The 22,742-nt window shown below is 36.8% G+C and overlaps 1 protein-coding gene across 1 annotated transcript in view; it reads left to right on the forward strand.

The window, feature by feature from the left end:
* Nucleotides 1–22,742, forward strand: part of LOC103176154 (polyamine-modulated factor 1-binding protein 1) — a 72,654-nt gene that overhangs the window by 43,682 nt on the left and 6,230 nt on the right. The window contains exons 14-21 of the mRNA XM_007889560.2: nt 1,867–2,034; nt 2,913–3,080; nt 4,976–5,143; nt 8,747–8,809; nt 10,054–10,163; nt 11,364–11,438; nt 12,044–12,137; nt 12,569–12,633. Of these exons, the coding sequence (XP_007887751.2) occupies nt 1,867–2,034; nt 2,913–3,080; nt 4,976–5,143; nt 8,747–8,809; nt 10,054–10,163; nt 11,364–11,438; nt 12,044–12,137; nt 12,569–12,633 (911 nt within the window). The remainder of the gene's footprint in view (nt 1–1,866; nt 2,035–2,912; nt 3,081–4,975; nt 5,144–8,746; nt 8,810–10,053; nt 10,164–11,363; nt 11,439–12,043; nt 12,138–12,568; nt 12,634–22,742) is intronic.

A 22,742-nucleotide genomic window follows, 5' to 3' on the forward strand; every position in this document is an offset into this window, starting at 1 on the left:
TTTAAGAAACTGCCTGATGTTGAATTGATAAGCAGAACAATTTGATATTCGAGAAGCATAAGGTTGGTCGATGACTGATGAAGTTCTCTCTTGTGATATTATAGAAAATTATAAGCAGAAAATATATTCTCATAGTGATGGTGCACATGATTGAAACATCATATGGAATATGATATGCAGTACAAGATCAGGTAGCAATACTTGCTCGCCATGTTTCATAACCTTGAATAAAGTAGTTCCATAACATTCGAAGCACAATCAGCAAGAGTGCTTCAAAGAAATCCGGTAATCTTGCCTGTGGCAAGGATAATTTGGGTCATAAAATGAAGTGTTCTTAAAATTATCAATAATGTAATAATCACAAGGTCATTGATCAAGAATTCTGAGCTTCCTCAGTGTGGAGAGACAACTCATAAGTTGTTGTTAATTTGCTTTTAGATTTGTCCTTTATTGTTCCTTTTTCTAAAAAAAACTTTTTCCTCTTTCCTTTTCCTCCATCATTTTATCGACTTTTCTCCTTCTCCCTCTTTGTCTTTCCCATTATCACATTTGATTGAATAATATATTTTGGCACTCTACTACCAATTACAGTGCATTTAACCAGAAATATTTTAATGGCTGTGTTTGTCTGATGAGTGTATCTGTTATAGAATTTTATTGTTCTTGCTCAGTTTGTTGCTGAACTGAAGACAGGGCAAATTTGGCCAGGGATACAATAACTCACCCTACTTAAAGTTGACAGTTCCTCAATATAGACTACAGACCAAATAACCAATTTTAAGGCAAATCTTCTATTGAAAAATTAATTCTTCATTTGGATTTTATCAGCCTTTTATATATTCTAAGACTAACTATGCGAGGTATCTCTTATATAGACATTTTTATATGGGAATTGATAATCAACTTGTATGGCCAATGAAGAAGTCATCAGATTCAAGTTTGCTCCAGAAGCACTGGAAAACGCATCTGAAATAATCAAAGCCTTATGCGTTTCTGCACAGTGTAAACAGTCTACTTCACTTTTTGAGAATCTGACAACAAAGAAAAGGTGCAACAGCAAGCATAAATATAAAGCATTGCTGCTAAATAGAGTTTATTGCTAGGGTGAGCATCCTGAGTTTGACATCAAGTACTGCCTTGGTGTTGGCACAGTTCGAGATGGTTGAAGCCAAATTATGATTCAGACTTCTGTTTTTTAACTTCTCCAGCTCGACAACACTGAAATTTAATCACCAGCTGGAAACCCCAAGGCATTTGATTTCAAAGCAAAAATTCCAGCCTCACTGCAATATGCGTCAAAGTACGTATGTGTACTGAATTATAATGCACAAGAACGAACCAGACAACTTAATTTTTTTTATATACCAGTCTCTGTGAGTCATGTTATCCTACTCTTAAAGAGCAGACTTTATGAGTTGGGGGGTGGGTGAGGGGAATTGTATTTTAACAGCAAATAAACATTGGTAAAAGACATCCTCAAAATGTGTTATCTTAACACTAAAAGTGATGCACTAATCACAGCAACAACATATATTTAAATATTCCCCCTTTCATGTAAAATAAACATTTTGAAGCACTTTACAGAGATATTTTAGTAAGGTTAATGATGTTGTCAACATTTTTAACTTTGATCACCAAAGTATGATGAAAATCATATCTGAAAAATGTGCCTGTAATTGTGTCAATTCTGCTGGTAACTTCTAAACTCAATTAGCTGTTCCTGTCATATCTGTACAAATTCATTTGGCTGTCAATCTTCCAGACCTTTTATATTTTTAAGAGAATTTCATACTGTCTCTGAATAGAAATAATATTTGTTGTTGGTTGTGCAATGTTTTCTAAAGCTGTAATAATTCTATGTTACAGTTGACTCACTATGAAGAGACAGTGGCCAAGCTTCAGTCAGAGTTGAATACTTTACAGGATCAAACACGAAAGGGAACCCGGGACTTGGCATTAGCAGATCAAACCATCCATGAGCTCAGGCTAGAGCTGACAACATCCCAGGGCACACAGAAAGAGACTATGGAGCAGGTTTGTTACAATATAATAATAATAACCCTTGCATTTGATATAGCGCTTTTCACGTCTTCTAGACACCTCAAAGTCTAGGATATTCTGTGAAATGAATTGACTGTATTTTGTGGGCTAAACACGGCAGCCAATTGCGCACAGCAGTGACCCACAAACAGTTGTGGATTGAGTGACCAAATTATTTTTTCTTGAAGGACGATTATCAGGCGTATGGAGTAAGGAAACTTGCCCAAGGTTTCGCCCTGCTGGGAATCAAAACCAGGTCTCTCGCTTGCGAGGCGAGTGCTCTAACCGCTGAGCTATAGGACTCCTGATATAGACAGTATAATATCTCCATTACAATGACTAGAAATGGAGGCATTTTCCCCTTTAATCCAAATGTTAGCGAATTCTCCACCTCACCCTCCGATTCCACCCTTCGAGCCTGCTTGGCTACTGTCAGCACCTTCTCACCTCACCATCAATCTTCAAGGATGCAAACTCCACCTCATGGAACCAGTGCAGAACCTCAGTGTGTTGTTCAACTCTCAACTGTCCTTAAACCACACATCAGTGCTCTGACCCGTTCAGTTTCCTCCCCCCCCCATCCCTCTACCACCACAATATTACCTGCTTATCCACTACATCTGCAGGTCATCAGCAGGTTCAAATAAACTCTGCTTGCCAGACTTACAACTCCTTCCTCCACAAGCTGCAGACCATCCAGAACACTGCAACTTGTGTTCTCTCCACAAACCTGTTACACCCATCCTCACCTGTCTCCAGTAGCCCTTGACTGTCCAGCATTTTTGACGTCTTCCCAACCTGCAAGGCGCTATATAAATGCAATTGTTTTGTATAAAGCATATTTGAAAGGCTGATTTTGACTTCTATTGCAGCTGGGTGAGAAGAGCAGGGAGTTAGCAAACTTAAGGAACGACATTGGCCGTGCTCAGCAGAGAAATGCTCAGCTGGCTGAAGAGAATGCAGCCAATGAGGAAAGGATGAGAAGACAACACGAAGAGCTGAAGAAGATGCAAGCACTAAATTGTCAAACAGAAGAGGAGGTAGGAAAAATGATTTGAGATGAAAGGCAAAAATACCCTTCACCTTTTAGTGAACAGCAGCAGTTTCTTGATGAAATTAAGAAATCTCTTTTAGTTGAAGGAAATAGCGTGCTTTCATACAGTAGGACCCTGTTATAAGGCCCCACATTATAATTCAGGTTCACTTATATGTTGAGATGTGAACCAATGATATACCTTGTTACAGGGCTGGTTGGGATTTTATGTATCCCCAACAACAACATTGTAACAGGGTTCCACTGTGTTTGCTTTAATAAACTAAGGAAACTTTAATTATTATTTAATTTTGTTCAACCAAAATATTCCTTTACTTTTTTCAGTAAGTTTGAGAGGAATTGGTTAAAAAGAAATACTGGCTGTTCAGTTCTTCAAATAAAACTGAAAAGATTATTGCCGCTTTTTACATCACATATTAGAGTGCAATATTATTGTCTTTGTTTGAGTCAACATTTAAAACTCTATTTATCTAATTGCTAAATCTGCCCTCAAGTTCATTTAATAGCATTGCCACTATGGCAGTTTAGTCAATAGTTTTTTGATGGACTATATAAGGTAACCCCACTTTAATCCATCTTTTTATATAGTACACCCAACAAGGATCTGTAACAATAAGACCCATTTCATTAACCCAATCATCTGTGTAATAACAATTGCACACTGCAACATTTCTGTAAAACTGAGCAAATGTAACCCGTGCCGCGAGTCCTCTGAGATATTAGCAAGTGAAAAACATGAAGAAATAATTAATTTTTTAGAACCCTATGAATTTTTCTAAGGTCATCCTCAAAACTGATTAAACGTATGACTGTGATTAAATTATTTTTTATAGACCAAGTGACACAGAGATCGCTTAAGGATTAACCCAGATATGGCAGCAATACAACAGCAGCCAGTATTAATGTAATCTCACCTCCACATGCTCACAGTTAATCAGCAGAAGCTTAATTAAAAAAACCTTTGCAAATCAAACTTATATTAGTTTCTGCATTAAGCCATCTCCCATTGATTTTCTTGTGCATTTTAGATATAAAGGTCATCTGCTGATTCTTCATCTTAGTAAAGAATTGGTTTAGGCTTTGGTTCTTCAGAGTACATTTTTTTAATAGTATCTTACAGATTGTGCTTTTTTTTAAGGGCCTTATCAGTTGAGTTGAATCCAGTAGAGTTTTTTTTAATTTAACTATTAATATGTTGCCATGATTACCAGCCCTGTATTATGCAGCTATTCAGGAGATTTGTGCTATCAATTCTTTATTTTCTGCACATCACATCACATTCACAGCAGTCAAGTAGCGATGCCACGGTTGGTAGTTGTACCTGTATCAGTTCTGATTGCAGGTCAGGTATCTACACAAGTGTCAGAGATTGTGGGCCAGTCCTGAAAAGAATGTTAAGAGTAACGCGATGGCATGATACGTTGGTTTGCTAAATGGTCTATATCAGAGTGTGGTAGCTCATAACACAAATTCTTAGTGCTTAACTGCAAATCTAAGAGAGGCACCAAATAGAGAATTTTTTTTTGGTGGGGTGGGGATGAAATTGATTACTGTAAAGCCTAATGACTTGGAGCTATGCACTGTGCAAGTCACCAAAGGTGGTGCTCACAGAGGCATGGGGAATTTCACCTCTTTGTTTATTAGCATTTTTATCCTTAGATGAATGTCAAGTTTCTGAGATTCTGTGTTGAGCTAGTAGAAAAGTTTAATTTTGTTAGTTAAAACTAATTTTTGACCTGGCCCCAACCATACATACCCCTGTTTGGTCTTCCAAGTGACTTAGACCAAAATGCTCTGTGGTTGCCACGGGTCCTTTCCTTTTTTTAGATCATGGTAGATATTTGCTTAGATACCTACATTTTGTGTGGAATTATTTTTCAGGTTCATATGTATGAAGACCGATTAATGGAACTCGATAACCACCTCATGATATCACAGAGAAAGTCTCACGAAACCATGAAGGAGCTGTCGTTTAAGGAAGAAGAAATGATGATAACGAAAGTGGAACTCGCTTCACTTCGAGAAAAATACCGCTCCAAAGTTGAAGAGGTAACCCTTTACTTCCAGATCATTTAACAAGTTTCAAGCGACAATTCTAAGGTCCTGTTTCCAAAAATGTATCTGTTCATTTAAAATTCATTAATTAGTCTGTGCTAAATTACCTGATTTCAGTCAGGGCAGCAATAGCACCACTGCAGTTAGCATGGTGGAATTTAAAAGGTGGAATTTACTTAAGACAACATTGCAATCAGATTGAAATAACTTTTTCGAGAAAAAGCCTCAAAATAAAATAAGTAAAGAGATTCAGATAGTGCAATCAATTATCATTGCAGGACAAAGGAACCCTGGGTTTTAAATGTAAATAAGCGTTTCAATGTTTCCACTGAATTAAGTTTTAAAGCATAATGAACATTTTGTAGGTTAACTTTAACACATAGAAATATTTTTATTCAATTCAATCCGTTGTGCTTTTCAACCACAGAATTGAACAAGCACAAAAAAAGATGAGTGAGTGTAGTTGAATGCACACACCCATGTTTTCCCATGGGTATAGAAAACTGTAGGCTTAAATTGCAGTGCATCTGACATAGACTATTTTACAGGGATAAGGATATTAGTTCATTTGGTATGTATCCTTTGCTGCCAACCGCTTAGATAAACAGTCTTAAACCAATCATTTCTCCCACAGTAACTGCTTTCTAAGTTAATTGAATAAGGGTTCACCTGGATTAAGCAGATCAGAGATCAGGACTCCGCTCTAAAACCACCTTCCTCTAAACAACCATTTTGATTTGTTCCTAAAGGCTATTATCTAATATAGCTTTCACTGTAAGAAATATAGGTTACAGCTCAATCTAATTTCAGTGCATGAACATTTCTATTAAAACAAGACACTGCATTCCTTTACTAGCTGTCTTTTCTATGACACTCCCAGAGAGATGTGCATCAGCTAGACAAAAAGTGAATTCAAAATGTTGTCAGCCATGACAGCTGTTATATAGCATGCCATCCACAGTGGCTAAAATTGCCATATTCATTACACCACCTCATGTCCACACAGCCAGGCTTTAAATTGATGTTGAAAAGTGTGTTAGTCATTGCTTCAACTATGTATTACAATTCGTGTCATCAGAGAGTGATTTTTTTTTCACCTTATTTCTATCACATTCTCTGTTTGTGCCTGTTCATGATATTGGAATGTTTAGCTGCGTAATTAAGTGTAATGGAAAATTTAGACTGAAGTGTCTCTATTTCAGATAGGGTCTTCTGTTAATAGATGACTGCGGAAATGTTGTTTGACTTCGTTTGAAGAGAGCGCATATATTTTGAAGCAAACAGAACAAACCAGATTGATTTTGCATTTAATATGCATGTTAATGGCAGTGGTGAATCCAAGGAGAATACTGGATAGAGGATCTAATGTTCAGCTAGTGAAACCAAAATCAAACTCCTCTAGTTTTCAGTGTTTGTACCACATTCCAAAATTATGTAAGAGTTTGTCATTGTACATCAACAGTCACTTTATACTACTTTATACTCAACTTTTGGAAAGCAGTCATAGCCTTATTACACTTGTTTCTGGGTCAGAAGATTGTGAGTTCAAGTCCCACAATTGGGATAAATATTAATAAACACTGGGGATTTGTGAACTGAAATTGACCACTCACTGACTTTGTAAATTAGATAAATAGTCAATAGAAAACAGTCAGATAATGTTAACTGAAAATTTGTTAAACTAATTGACACTTTTGTTTTGGGGCATCAGTAAGGGTGAGGCCACACTCCCATAACCCCCCACACCTATATGTCAGATCAGTGCAATTCATATCTGACGCTATAGATTTTCAATATGCGAATGAATATTTTGGAATCTCGGAATCACAACTATGTCAGACTGATTTTACGTGCTTCTTTCTGGTCTGCACATGGCAAGGCTTGAAAAAAACACCGAGAACTGGGAAAACTCAGCAGGTCAGGCAGCATCTATGGAGCAAGGAAAGTGAGTCAACATTTCAGGTCCATAATCCTTCAGAACTCAGTTCTGACAAAGGGTCGTGGACCCGAAATGTTGATTCACTTTCCTTGCTCCATAGATGCTGCCTGACCTGCTGAGTTTTCCCAGCTCTCTCTGTTTTTGTTTCAGATTCCAGCGTCTGCAGTATTTTGTGTTTGAAAAAACACTTCCTGACTTTGAGAACATGATTCTTTTCAACTGCGAGTCGATGCTTAAATTGAGTTTGTACATTTTGCAGGTCAGATTTTTAGAAATTGGAGTTGCATCATGATGTTTCATTTTCATTTGATCAAATTAAATTTCCATACTTTTACAAATATTATATTAAAATTTCCGAGATCCAATATCATTTGTGGAGTCATGTAGCTCAGTGGTAAGAGCATTCGCTTTGCAAGTGAGAGACCTGAGTTCAATTCCAGGCAGAGGGCGAAAGCTTGGGCAAGTTTCCTTACTCCACACAGAGCCTAATATTCCCTCCAAAACCCAAAACAATAATAAATTGGTCATTATCAATCTACGACTGTTTATGGGACATTTCTGTGCGCAATTGGCTGCCGCGTTCGCCCACAAATATACAGTCAATTCACTTTACAGTGTGTTCTGTGAAGCGCTTTGGGACATCCTCCCGACATGAAAAGCGCTATATCAAATGCAAGGATTATTATTATTATTATTTTGGTAGCTTCACTTGAATGAGGTGTTTTGGTAGTTTCATAGGTCAAAGCCATCTCCCCCCCAAAAAAAATTGAACAAGTTATGTTGTACAAGTATCTGCTGATACTTTGTAGGTTCCATAAAATAGCCTCAAGCAGAAAAGGATCAAAATAGGGTTGTGACCAGCCAGGTGTTTGCTGAATGCAGCTTTACACGTTCTATTTGTCAAAATGAAAATTTCTTGTCATGTGAATTGCACAATTTGTTTCCACTGAGGAAGCAAATAGTGACACATTTGTAACAACTAATCTCATTTTTTTTTAAATCAGACCAAATTTAGTAATAATATTAAAAAAAGTACAAAATGAATAAATTTATATATATATATTACAATATGTATATATATACACACAGCATGTTAACTGAGAAATCTCTATAGCATGGGACTGAAATACATTCAAATTCATGTTCTTTAACTTGCATTCTTTTAAAAGATGTGTTAATATGTTATTCTTAATGGTAGAATGATTAAATTAACAATTCTACCAGCTTGATCTGTACACCATGTTAATTGGTTTCAGCTTATCACATTGTATACTGTTTATATACAATTACCTTGAAATTAAAGCAAGAAAAAAGATAAGCATTCATTAAAATTGGATTCTAACAAACTGCATCCTTCATGTTAATGAACATAAAGCACACCAAAAAAAATCTAAATTGATTCAAAAATCACTTCATGTTTCTTTTTAAAAAAAGTTACAACAGCTTGGTTGTTTTTAACTGTGTGTAGCAGTAGTTTAAGCTGAATTTTAACCAAAGCACTATGGAGGTCACAAAACTCCATGCCTAGAAGATATATATGAAGAGTTGCACAATGCAAAAATAAGCCTGAGTGAAAGATTTGATTAAGAATAAATATCCAAGAGTGTCATGTTGTCCTGTGTTCATTTTTCTTCTCCTTTTCTGGTTCTGCTTGACAGGGAGATACCTTACACAATGAGCTCAACCTATTCAAGCAGAAATACCTGGAGGCTTGTAATGAGGTGGGTATAAGCTGAATTCATAGCATCTCTAATAAGATTTGGCAGGAGCCAAAGTGAGGTATTTATTTTTCAATGTAAAATGGAGACAAAAATCTTCCAGTGTGTCATATTGAAAATAAAAAAATTAACACAAAGCTTCCTTGTTAGGAAGGCTGTGTTTGATGGACGGGGTGGGGGGTGCGAAGGGGTGAATTTCACCCCAGAAATATACATTTTCACCCTTGGCAATTTGAGGGGAAAAAAACAAATATTTTCTGAATAAATCTTATTGAAAAACAGAAAAGGATTGTGGGCACAGAAATCTAAGGAAATCTCTGGTAAGTTTAACAGGGTGTTTAGTTGAACAAATTATTATAATCTGAAAAGCTGTTTCATATTCAAACAGCACTTGACCTTTGCTTTTATTTATCAAATATCTCAAATTCCATCCATAATAACATCAGTATGAACAAATGGCCCTTGATCATTGCATGAATTGCATTAAAGCAGTTATTTCCAGACAATAAAACAACATTGATGTGGATACTAAAGTTAGCAGGGAGGGAGTTGGATGGGGGGAACATTAACTAGATCAATAGAAATTTCGAACCTACCTCGAGCTTTGGCCGTAGCTCTGAATTTAGACCCTCCTCTATTTATTGGAAGTAACATCTATCCAGCACTCCTCCCGCTCTCTATCTCAGCCACAACATTCAATACTGGCCAAGTATCTGTCTGATACTATCTCAACAGATATGTCTATCTTGTTTCAATAGTCAAATCAGATCTATATGGGCCATTGACTCTAAAGCTGTGAAGTAGTCAGTAAAATTGATACACTATGTACTGCAAAAATAACTAATCATTTACCTTGCACCCATGTGGCCCCAAATTGAAATTACTTTTTCTTTTAAATTCTGCAAATATCTATTTTTAAGGTATTTTTCTGCTTTTTGGGGGAGATCACTACGTGCCACAGACCATCTTCAACTGCGGACAGACAGTATGCTGCAGATTACCAATGCTCCTCTGAAATCAATCTCTGGGAGTCCTCCCTCTCACTTACCCTCACTCTACCTGCTTAAGATCCTAGCCTGGCAGATTGAAATCACCAACTCAAATAACAGACTGCAGCCATGTTTATGGCCCCACTATGCAGCCCCACTATGCAGCCTCACTGCACCGTCTCTTCATGTTCATTGTTTTTCTTCAGGGCTACATTTATCCTGTTCGACATACTAATTCACATCTTTGGATCGTTCTAGCTTGAAACATTCCGAAACTCTCTGGAAGGAGCGAGGTCGGACAGTTCAAGACTGCATCGAGAAAGTGAACTGGTTGTAGCAAACGTTAATCAATGGGTAAAGGAACAGAAGTAAGTGGACTGGAAAGGTATTGGATTTGGGATTGTTTATATACTGTAAGCCACCACAATTTAAGCATGCAATTGGTTAGAAGTCTTGAATGCTCACATTTACAAGTAGTCAAGCCATAACTGAGCAGTATTGTTCAACATCAGTGTGCTAGAATATGACATCATACCTGTTCAGTTCCAGTTGAACCTTTTGTGATTGTGTGTTGGATTATCACTACCAGCCTGCACGAATTGCTTTTATGGTGATTTGCATCTGCTCTAATAATTCTATCAGAAAAAGCATATTTAAATTTGTCCTCCAGCCTCTAAAAAGTCTATAAAATTGTTTTTTTTAGTAAAATACTATCATTTAGTCATCTGATAAACAATCTTAAATGTAAAATAAATTTCTTATTATGCAATACAACTGGGTGAAGCACTTTGAAACATCCTCCCAATTTGATAGAAGCTATATAGATGGAATTATTGCTCTTATTAAAGATTTTTTTTTAAATGTCTGAGAATGATTGTAAGTTCAAATGATACCAGCATGAACCTCTATGGTCTCATGTCCTGGGTCATGTCCTCCTCTTCACTCCATGAGTGTGTGGTATGTTTATTATATGTATTAAATATAATTTGGGACAACACCAGCATTTCAATTTTCATAAATCTGATTTCATATCAAGGTCACTACATTTCTTAAACAGTTCCAGACTATGTCAGTCATCAGCAGAAAATAACTATTGCTAGTTGATGCTGTTAGCATGAGCATCATGGGGGAATAGAATTAACAATAAATACAATCTTTAATGATTGATATTGTTTTCCTGGTAACTTTGATTGTTTTATAAATATTATTTCATCCAAACAAACCATAATTCCATTGTATGGTTCTTTTCATGGAAACATTGACATTTTCAGGACAGAAGAGTCATTCAGCCCATTATGTCTGTGCCACTACTGCCTGTTTCTCCAAGTAACCCTGTTTATTGGTTCCACTCCAGCTCTTTTCCCACATGTTCTAATGTTTTGTTGCTAAAGTGCTTATCCAGTTTCCTTTGAAAGATTCTTCACTTCTCCCCTCATAATCTTCTGAAGGTGTGGCTCCTTTTTCCTCCAGATTAAGGTATTACTAGGGTATTATTACACTGAAACAGTGGCCTTTATTTATGCGTTGGCTGTAATTGTTGGAAAGTGAATATTGAGTTTCTTTTGCAGGGAAGCCAATGAAAAATTAGGAAATAAGATCAAAACGCAAACCATGCAAATACTCCATCTATCTACCGAAAAAGAGTAAGTATTTATCAGTGGGAACCACTGGTGTAAACAACTGACCCTGACTAGCCCTTATAGTTAAGTACTGCACCAGATTTACACTAACTGATCGCACCCCTTTGTCTAAAGAGAACACACAATCAGCCACTATTGTGTCTGATCCACATCCTGTGCAGTTTAAAAGGCATTTTTAGTTTGTACTCTTTTTTTTGGCATTAAAGAAAACCAAGATTGAGCCACTCAATATGTTGTATTCACCCTCATTTGAGATGCATCTCACTTGAGTAAATGAAAAATTCTGTCTGGCGTTTGGGGAATATAATTTTTGCTCGACAACATTTAGTTTACATCTATGGATTGAGCCATCTCAGCGGGAAAGTCGGTCTTTAGTTGCTTCAATCTAGAATGAAATATAGAATTACATTCCTTTTTTTAAAAAAAACCCTGGGGTTTACAAAAGTGTTGTGGCATATCTTCTGGAGATGATGAATGACTAACAGATGTTTTTGTTTTTTTACTGTTTATCTCGGATACATATCACATTTACATTCTGCTGTTCCTTTATCTTTGCTTCAGTAATGACCATTTCTGTTATTGCTGTTGTAATCTTTGTCACAACACAGCCATCTACAGGAAATGAATGAACGTCTACAGCATGAGAACAAGAAATTAAAACGTGACCTGGATGAGAGAAGGATTGCAAATGAGAGGTGGAAGGCAAGTCCAGTTTCTTAAAGGGAGCTTGGATAAGTGAGATATCAAAAAAATTCAAGCATGGTCCCTCCCGTGCTTTTCCCAAAAGGTGCCATAGAAAAGCAATTTTGTTTTAAATCAATATTTTTTGGAATAGTTTCACTATTCAAGAAGACTTGTGCTAATCTCCCAGCTACTGTATCTGAATATAACCAGAGACAATAATCCTAGACTGCTTCTATTGCTCTGTTTATACGGCTGAAAAGCAATTTAAAAATCATATCCAGAAATAAAGCGATTAAGAGAAGAAAATTTAGAGCAAAGGTACAATCCTGCTAACTGTCAGTTGAAAGGCATTTGGAACAATGTCAGGTTGGGGGCATTAACTGGAAATGTGACTGCTGTCCTGTTTCTCCCCACTTATTGAACCTCATTAATTCATATTTTTGGCACAGGCTCAACATGTTAAGCCATCAGACCACTGCGGTATCATCCGGCAGTTCCACAACCAGCACGAAAAGTAAGTACTTCTAAATCTGCCCTCAATATTACTACGTTTAAAACAATCCTCATTTATTCATAGGAATCAGACATCCAGATTGTTTCTAAATCTCAAGCAATTTGTTGCTTTTCTGCAATTAGCCTATTTTAGCTCAGTTAAGACTTTGGGGTTTGCCATTTCAGGTAAGGTTATCAGGTGTTTGATGTTTGGCACCTGAGGCTGCCTTTAAAACTAGCTTTTTTAAAAAAAAGAAATCTGAATTAAATCCTTATATTTGAAATGCATTGAATCCAATTGTGGGAGTCTTGAGCACATCTCTGCTGACACGCTGAAACCTATAATTGAAGCACATGCTTCTCTTCATTAACTGATTGTCTGTGTTTTAGTCAATTTTTGTGACACAGATTACTGTTGGTGCAATACCACTGACATTTTTGCACAGATTCTGAAGTCAAATCGAGTTTTCTGATTGCACAAGACAAACATGTCAAGAATCAAATAAGAAATTTGCAGCCTGACGTTTAGAGTAAAAAAAAGTAACAGTTTTATGTCTTTTTTTTCTTCTTAAAATCTTTCCTGCTTCCTAGTTACTTTCACATATCCTTCAGCAAGGAGGGTAAGCAGCAGATACCTTTCACAATTTCTGTCAGTGCCGTACTGGGGCTCAGGTGGCAGTAACAAAATACAGCATCAGTTTCAGACTGAGCTGCAATGCTGTTTGCCCATCATTAAGCAGCAATGCTGCTCAACTGAGAATTGATGAAATTCATCGCACAGTGGTTAGCACTTTGAGGTGTCTACTAGTATTGATGTAGTGGTTTACTGGAACAGCCTTGTGAGACGAGCAGTTTTCTTCAACCCATCCTCGCCCTCTCCATCCACACTTTAAATGCTCTGCTTTAAGTTCTCAAAGCAGGTGCCTGAGTGAGAGGGAATGCTACCGAGTCTTAGGTTTCTTCAATGCTGCTCTGTAATGGTGCATCTCCTCGTAGATGCACAGGATGCATTGTTGTGAGGAGATGCACAGGATGCAACAAGGTTCACAAGAGAGATTCAGGTGAAGGTCTTTTGGTCCCTTTGATTTCATCCTTCCAGAATTACCACCCTCCTTTCCTCCCATTACAGCACAGAGCTATTTCTTGAATAAGTCATGTCCAGGCCTCAACCATCCTTCCTGGTTACCCTTTGGGTAAAGAATATACATACTGGGGTCTGCCGTAAAGATTGACTAATTTTCAAATTTTTCTTTCTTGTGCCTTATTCTTAGTGCTTCATTTTTTACCTTTTTACCACCAAAATTTGCAGTATCAATATGTCAGTTTAGCTTAGTTGGTATCACTCTTGTTTCTAGGTCATTAAGTTGTGGATTTAAGCCTAATGTTCCGATTTACACTCATAGTCCAGATTGATATTCTAGTGCAGTCCAGCATGTGTTGCAATGTCAGAAGGACTGGCTTTTAACTGATTAGCTAAACAGAGGTCATGGGTGCTCATTCAGTTGGATGTTAAAAATCTCCAGACAATATTGAAAGAAAGAAGTTTCCTTTAGTGTTTTTGGCAAGCAATCCTCAAATTAATTGAATATTCATCTGATGCTGTTTGTGAGGACTTGCTGAGGTCAATAGTGCCGGTCAGTATTTATTTATCTACAATAATAGTCACACTTGTGGAGTACTTTGAGACATTCTGAAAATGCTAAGTTGTTATAAAAATGCAAGTTCTTCTTGTTATGCCTCACAGTCTATATCAAAGTGCACATACTTTTAAGATTTTGTGATTTTTACAAAACGAAAGGGAATACTAAGATGATATTATGGAGGTTTCTGTCCAGTCAGCGACTATTTATATTGCATATCCCAGCCTAAAGTATTGCAGTAACATGATTTCACTGCACAACAGTATTTTTCATAATAACAATGTAAGACACCTTATAATAATTGTGTTGGAAGTAGTTTAAACCCTTTAAATGATTTAATAATGTGCACGTATAGTCTTCACGATTGTCTCCATAATTCAAGAAGGAGAATTTATCTGTAGGATTGCTACCTAGTTGGGCAGCGATCCATTGCTTCACTGTCTCTTTCCTCTGAGTCCTGATAGTTAAAAGTATTTGTGAAAGCATTTACCTGAAACCTAATGTAGCTGTTTAATAAAGCGACAGGATTTGTCATTGACTGGTAATTACATCACAGAAAATCAATTCAACTGCTTCTTACTTAAAGGAACTCTACACTTTTCCATTATCCAGCGTAAAGGAAAATTTTTAATGCATGACTGGCATCCAAAAGGTCACATTCACTCCACAATCAAATACTTATTGAAGAAAAAGCCAATTAACCCTATCGCCACTTGTAGTGGTGCTACTTTTTTTTCACGCCAACTATTTAAAGGACTCAACTGCTGTACATAAAGAATATGTGCAGGAATGCAGCCTTGGCTGCAAGGCTACTGTGTAACTTAAGTCACTTCACATTATTATGATTGGAGGTCTGTGTGAGATCAATTTCATACAAATAAAAACCTCAGCATGAATTTTGCTTTTCCACATTTAATTTATAAATCAATGGGGAAAAATCAGCTCTGTTATGCTTGCATTTCCTGAATAAAATAAATGATCTTTCTAATACTTGGCTTGCTCGTAAAAAAAAATACTTGGCCCCCACAATGATTACATTAATTTATGTTCAACACATGATAATCATTGTACTATAAAAAATAAGAAATGTCCTACCTTTAACTGCTTTATCATCCCATCTGATTTCAGTAAATATTTAGATGTATTCCAGTACCCAATAAAGTCATTCTTCCAATACATTTAAGATGACTGTTAAATTAACAAACTGTTTCAGGAACTCTCAATGGATTTGCTAGATTATTGGAGCAATTCTTTACAATATTTGGAGAAGTTGGGTTCTTGGGCCACATCCATTTCAGATGAGTTGGCAAATTTCTTTTGAAATCGGATCTGAATTTCACTATTCACCACAATGGAAAATATTGAGGTTTTACGATTAGAACTACATATAGTTGGCCCACAGTAAAAATAAGTTCCCAATTGAAATGGATACACCGCCACCTTTCCTCCACCCCCATATTTGCAAGAAACCTCCGTTAAAAATCCAGAAAAAAAATTATCGACATTATAATAACATTTTTGTAGCTGTCTTCTAATTATTTTAGGAATTTATTAACGACTTTTTATTGCAGTAATCTTTGAGGATATTTTGATGCAACCCTCTTATTCATTTTGGATGATCAATTTTCTTGATTACAAGAGGAAAATGCTTCTAGTTTTAATATAAATCCCCAGTGAAAAAAAATCAGACTAGTCAGAATTCTATTGATGATTAACAAGATAAGCTCATGCAACGACAAACATAATCACAGATAGGTTTCAGAGCATAATTCTTAGATAGCCTTGTTGGTAACTTCTTTAGAATGCTTTCTCAACAGACACACACTTATTTGTCTTGATTTAAAATAAATTGACGAGTTTGTGAAGACTGCCAGGATACAAACATTGAGAGTCTAACACATCAAAGGTTTTCCGAAGTTGCACTGATATCTGTGCATCTAGAAAGAATTTCTTTATCAGTTCAGGCACTTTTTCCAGTCTTTTAACTAGATTACATTATTCACAAAGAGCAAGTGCCAACTGCAGGTGTTTCAGAATAAAAATAAAAGCAGTTAATTAATGGCCACTTATTTTACATGCGATCATCTGTAATGTGTACAATTGCTCATTGACCATATTGAGGGATTTTCTGGGGATATGAAATTCTTTTTCAAAAGTAATGTTGATCTACTTGTTTAGTATATCAATAGGTTTCCTCCTTCATAAATTCATAATATAAATGTTTTTTATAGAAACAAAATCCATCTTAATATTCACATATATGTGTACAGTTATTCCCAAGTATTCGTATTTTGAATATTCAGTGTAGATTGGTATCAAAGCTTTATCCTTCTGTTTTCCCTTTCTCTACACCACCTAAAAATCACAAAGACCATTCAGACTGAGTCTTGACTTCAATTTACTAAAGTTTTATTGTTTTTAAATCAGACCAAACCGTTTTTTCAACCTTTCCATCTTTTCATCTTTTAAATATCCGATGGAGTTAAGTATATAATAATAATCCTTGCATTTAATATGGTCAGTGCAACTAAACATCTAAGTTTGCTTTTGTATGGAGAGAATCTCTAATACTGAGCATATTTCCACATTGCCATGTTAAAAATGGCTGTACCAAGTCCAGGTTTCAAAACCAAATTGTTGCCTTTCACATGAATATGTGGAAATATGTGGACTGCTTTTTAGCAGTCAAAAATTCTACTATGTATTTATCCTCATATGACCATAGTTATGGTTTCAATCCTTTGCCGTGGCTGATTTTTCAGTTTGCCTAACATATGCATTGTGAGTTACATCAGTGCTCAGCTAACTACAACTGCATTTAGTGCATTCAGCCTCAGGGAGAAAACTGACACTTCATCTGTCTCACCCTGTAGTAAGTGCAATTTCATTTGGCTAAATCATGGAGAAGCAGTGGTGTTGAAAATCAAAGACCAATGTGTGACCTTGTTCACCTGCTGGATGGCTTGTGGGGAAGAATGGTTTTCCTGGGTAGGGGGAGCAGGGTAAAAGGAAAGAATGGCAAAATAAAATCTAAATCAACAACCTGCCAGTGTAAACCCTACAGGATTTGAGCAAGCTTTCATTTCATTTCCCACTTCTCTTCACTAATCTTTGATTAGTCAGACTGACTAATGATTTCCTCTTTTTTGTACTGAAATGTGCATCTGGCAGGCAGCCGTGCTATGAAATGCTGATGCTGGCACGGAAGTTTAGCTCTGACCTACCAGAGCATGCATAAGCTTGCAATTAAAGTGCATCTGACCTGCTTTTAATGTATTGTCTTATTATTTTAAATTAAGAATTGTAGATTTGTTATTGTCCCACCAGAGATGGTCGGAAACAGACGCGTGGCAGAGAGTACAGATTCAAATCTTTGTTCTGTAATTAATGCATTTTTATTAACTGTCATTATAATCCTTGGATCTGTGAAACTAACACAACAGAGTATTTCATCTCATCTGAATTAAACCCCTTTGAAGTAAAAATCAAAGCAATTTTCTTCATCAGAAATCCACACCTGCTTTGCTAAATTACCATATTTTAATAGAAATCTGTAGATTTTACATTGTAAAAAGAAGGCTGCATTGTCCCCAGATGTTTGAGTTAAAGAGTTGTCCTCATTATTTTTTAGGCCATACAGATGGGGCTCTTATTGATTGGATGCTCTGTTTATTTAGTATTAAAATGGAATATTTATTTGGTGTGCTTATTCAAGCATAGTTTTTTTTTGATTTTCTCTGTTTTTTTGAGTTGAAGTTTCAATAATCTTTATAATAATCCTTCCTTGCGTTAGATATATCACCTCAAAGCACTTCACAGAATATATTATATTGTAAAAATGAAATTGACTGTATATTTTGTGGGCGAAATACGGCAGCCAATTGCACGCAACAGTGTGGTAGGTGATGTCCTGGACCTAGCTAGTAGAGGCTCTTTCATCATCACAGGGTTTTTTTTGCTCCTAATGTGCCCGTTTGGTGGCTGGTTGTGTTGCTGGGCTTTCTTCAGGCCTCAGGACAAGGATTTTCAAGGCTGGCTTGCTGCAGAGGTCCATTAAGAACCACTGCAAGAGCTGTGCACCAGGAACGCAAGTCAGTCCTGCCCTGACAGCCAGCTGATCATTTCTGACAAGTTTGAAGATGAACATTTGAACCTTCATCGCACAACTTGTTACTTTATTAGTTAAATGTCAGACATTTCAGCTCTTCTTCTAAACTCTGCACTGCTCCATTGTTACTTTAAGATTTAAATGTCAGTTGTTTCAACTCTTTTTGAGACCTGAATCTGCTCCATGTCGTTTTTTTCTCTCCTTAAAACAATACAGTACCTGTAACATATACTCCTGACTGCTCTGGGGAAGGGGATAAATGAGAAATAGCAGTTCCAGCAGAAATAAAGCAATATTTATAGGTGCTATATTTTCCATTTAAGAAAGCAGGTATAACCCGTGATTCTGGAGGGATCTTTCGCCCACAAAATATACAGTCAATTCACTTTACAGCATATCCTGTGAAGTGCTTTAAGACTTCTCGAATTGTGGTAAGGCGCTATATCAAATGCAAGGACTATGATTATTATTATTATCTTCAAATTTAACCAAAAGTGAAAAAAATGACATAATAGTACAACAACAAAATGACATTTATGGAGCACCTTTCACGTCGGGAGGACGTCCCAAAGCGCTGAACAGTCAAGTGTCGGGGCCTGAGCATGGGGGGGGAGTGGGGTGGTGTAGAGGTGAGGGAAGGCAGAGAGGTGGGAGGGAGACCAAAGCATGGTCGAAGAGAAGGGTCTTGAAGGGAGGAAGCAAGCCGAAGGGACCATGGGATGGAGTTCCAGAGTGTGGGTGCAGAGAGGTTGAAAGCCCAACCACCAATGGTAGGGGGGGGTCGGGCGGGAGACACGCAACAGGCCGGAGCCCGATGAACGGAGGGAGCGGGCAGGTTGGTAGGGAGTCAGCAGGTCAGAGAGGTAGGAGGGGGCAAGGCCATGGATGCTTTCATGCCTTACATTTCTTCTGACTGTCAAATCATCTATAGAGTATTTACCAACCTGAACTGGTATCTGAATGTTTACCACAGGCTGATAATAACTAAGACATCACAATGTTTTTGTTACTTATAATGAGAAATCAGGATTGTTTCGATACCAGCTGAACTATTTCACTGTCCAAAATGTCTGAAAACACTGACAACACCATGCCAAAAGTGTGTGAACAGTGTGAACTATTTATACCACACAACTAGCATTGATTCAGTATTATTTAAAAGTAAATTTAAACTAAAAGTTCTGTATAATTCAAGCTCCCATCTCAAAATCAAAACTACAGACTAAACCAAGCGATTTGAAGTACATCTAAAACTATTAAAAAAATTCTGCAAAAGTTCACATGCACAGAACATTTCTCAGTCCTAACCAGTGTGACTTCAGAGAAGGATATTTTCTGAATTGCTTTGCTGCAGGAAGCAATATTGAATCACTCCAGAAGTACAACTATGGCAAAATTGAAATGTAAACCATTCTTACTTCCCATTTGCTAGCCTCACTGTTTTTAGTTAATAACTAAGTGTAATCAATTGGTCATTATTTGTTTGCTGCACTGTATCAAATGCAAGGATTATTATTATTATATTGGATTTTTAAAATATATGTATTTAAACAACAACATTTGTATACAAAGCCTATGTTTACAATTCATACACCACAGAAAACAATCCCTCAGTTTCACTAAGTGCTTGAGAAGGTTATCAGGGCATTTATAATAGGGTTTCACTCTATGCATGGAAGTGATAATCAGATTAGGAAAGTGAGACTTAAGTGGATAAAACATTCATCACAAGCCAAGTGTGCTGCAATGCAAATTTATCATTTTGTTTTTTTTAAAATCAGTTATTGATCAACTGTATTGATTCACCGTTCTTAGCACTGATTCCTCACACTATTAACTCCATAAAATGTCATTGCCCATTTGTGCTTTAAGTAACTCAATCCTTGAACACTTTAACGTTCAGAACTAATCCCCACACAAAGGGAAGTATGTCTCATTGGCATTATAAGTTGCAGTCCAGATGCATATAAATATTTTCATTCTACTGGAACTAAAATGACTGTCTTTGCATATAAGCTACTCGAGTTTCAGCCCCCCCACCCCCTCTGACACTTTTCTGTTAAATGTTCCATGAAACTTTCAGAATGTGTTGCTTGGCAACAGTGTGATAGACCTTCTTTACCCTCTGAAGATTGAAGAAATAAGCAGTTTAAAGTATATTTGCAGGAGAATTGAATTGACTCTGTAACCAATGTGTACCTTCAGGCGCAAGAAGAGTTTAAAGCCAGAAAAATTTAATATTACTTTTCTGTCACTTACCTCATTGCTGTTGTAAATAGTTTGGGTGAATCACAACGAGAAGCTGCAGTAGGAAGTGTGTCCTCTCATTCCCTTGTTTTGCTTCACAATCTGATTTTGTTTGGATTCTGTTTTGCTCTACAGTTGAAACTTAAAGGTACTGAAATTGATGATAATAATAATAATAATCATTGCATTTGATATAATGCCTTGTGGAAACGTCTCAAAGCGCTTCACAGAATATATTGTAAAGACAGCATATTTTAAGTGATGTTTATTTGCAAATCAATATGCTATATTTTCTTTTTCTTCCTTTTTTTTAAATTACTGCCTTCATCGATTTTACTTGAGCATGGACTAAATAGAAAACAGGAAAAGGAGAAAACATTAACTAACACTTCTCCTCTCCCCCCCCCACCACCAAATAAAATAAAACTGTCTGAGATTGCCTGATATCCTAGCAGTAAGTACGAACCCAGTCGTTAGTCAATTGGCAGATTGCTTTTCCGAGGATAATAATCCCTCNAAAAAATAACAATTTGGTCACTCAATCCACGACTGTTTGTGGGACACTGTTGTATGCAATTGGCTGCCGCGTTTCGCCCACAAAATATACAGTCAATTCACTTTACAATATATTCTGTGAAGCTCTTTGAGATGTCTAGAAGATGTGAAAAGCGCTATATCAAATGCAAGGATTATTATTATGGGACTTAACGTCAGAGGAGTGTACTGAACCCCCAGCACTACTTTGGAGTGTCAACCTAGACAATGTGAGTTCAAAGCAGGGCTTGAACTCAGCCGTGTTCCTTGAATGAGAATCAAAGAGGTGGATAGCTTTGTTCCATTCATACTATACTCAATTAGGAGTTGGTGCAAGAAAAAAAGCATTGTGCAATTTTGGGGAAAAGAAAAGAGAAATTCACCCAGAGAAAAATAGAGGGGAAAGACAAGTGATGAAAAATAAACTGAAAGGATTGTGTTCCCACCAAAAAAAATCCAGTTGTATTTTGTGGCATCCGTGATGTGGGGAGGGAGAAACATAATCCTGCACACAAGTGTTATAATAGAAATACAATGAGCTACCTTCAAAGCAATAGTTTGGTGTCGTTAGTCAATGCTAACGGTAATTAGTATTAGTATTCCCTGGTTGTGATCATAGTATTTTGGTAATACTGTTCTCACAAACAGGGAGCTAATTATATTTACTTAAAAGAATACATGTAACTAGTTTGTCATTTATAGCCATTTTAGACAAAAAAAGCATGTGTGTACAATATATAGAACATTTCTATATTTCTCAATTATCCAGGTGTAATTCTTAGGTTATTGTGACAAAAAAGCAGAGTGATCTGCAAGAAACATGGATGGATTATCAAGTCATAATAGTACAGTGCTATTTCGTATTCTTATGGTTTCTGCTTGATAGCTCGTTCTACTTCACAGCACAACCCACACTCATTTTACCAACCACCTAATTCAAACTGACAGGAATCTTCTACCCAACCTCAGTTGGTCCCCCTGCTGGGAAGCCACACTTAAGCTTCCCCTATTTCCACCCCCACCTCCCCTGATTTTTCCTTCAGATGTCATTCTACCTTAACCCTTTCCCTAGGGACCCTACAGTGTGTCAACAGTCTCATTCATTGGAATCTCAATCTTACGGTGCCAGCATTTATAGGGTTAATCAGAAACCTTCCCTGCACGATTGTCATCAGTAAGTAATTAAGTTCATTGGACTGTGACCTTCGAAATCACAGCGGAAAAGTGAGAGACAATTAGAAGAGCCCATGACAAAAGGCTATAAATTAAAGCGCGGCAAACGTGACACTGATTTATGGACTGCAGTTATATCCTTTAGTTCTTCAGAAGTGGATATTTCTCTGTAAGAAGTATGAAGAATTGATGTTCTTTCCTCTCTCTCTCTGGCTACTACCTCTCCTCAACCTTTCAACATTCAATATAAAAATGTTTTCATCGAACTCTACGAATAACAAACAACAATTCTCCTTCATAGGAAACATTGATGAGATACCGAATCTGGTACTGATGGTATACATTTTAAACTAGCCAGTATATTGTGTTGAGCAGAGGTGGACTTTTATACTCAGGGCTTCAACAAATGTCACAAGAATCATGGCAATA

Source organism: Callorhinchus milii, unplaced genomic scaffold (genome assembly GCF_018977255.1).
Source record: "Callorhinchus milii isolate IMCB2004 unplaced genomic scaffold, IMCB_Cmil_1.0 Scaffold14, whole genome shotgun sequence".
NCBI lineage: Eukaryota > Metazoa > Chordata > Chondrichthyes > Chimaeriformes > Callorhinchidae > Callorhinchus > Callorhinchus milii.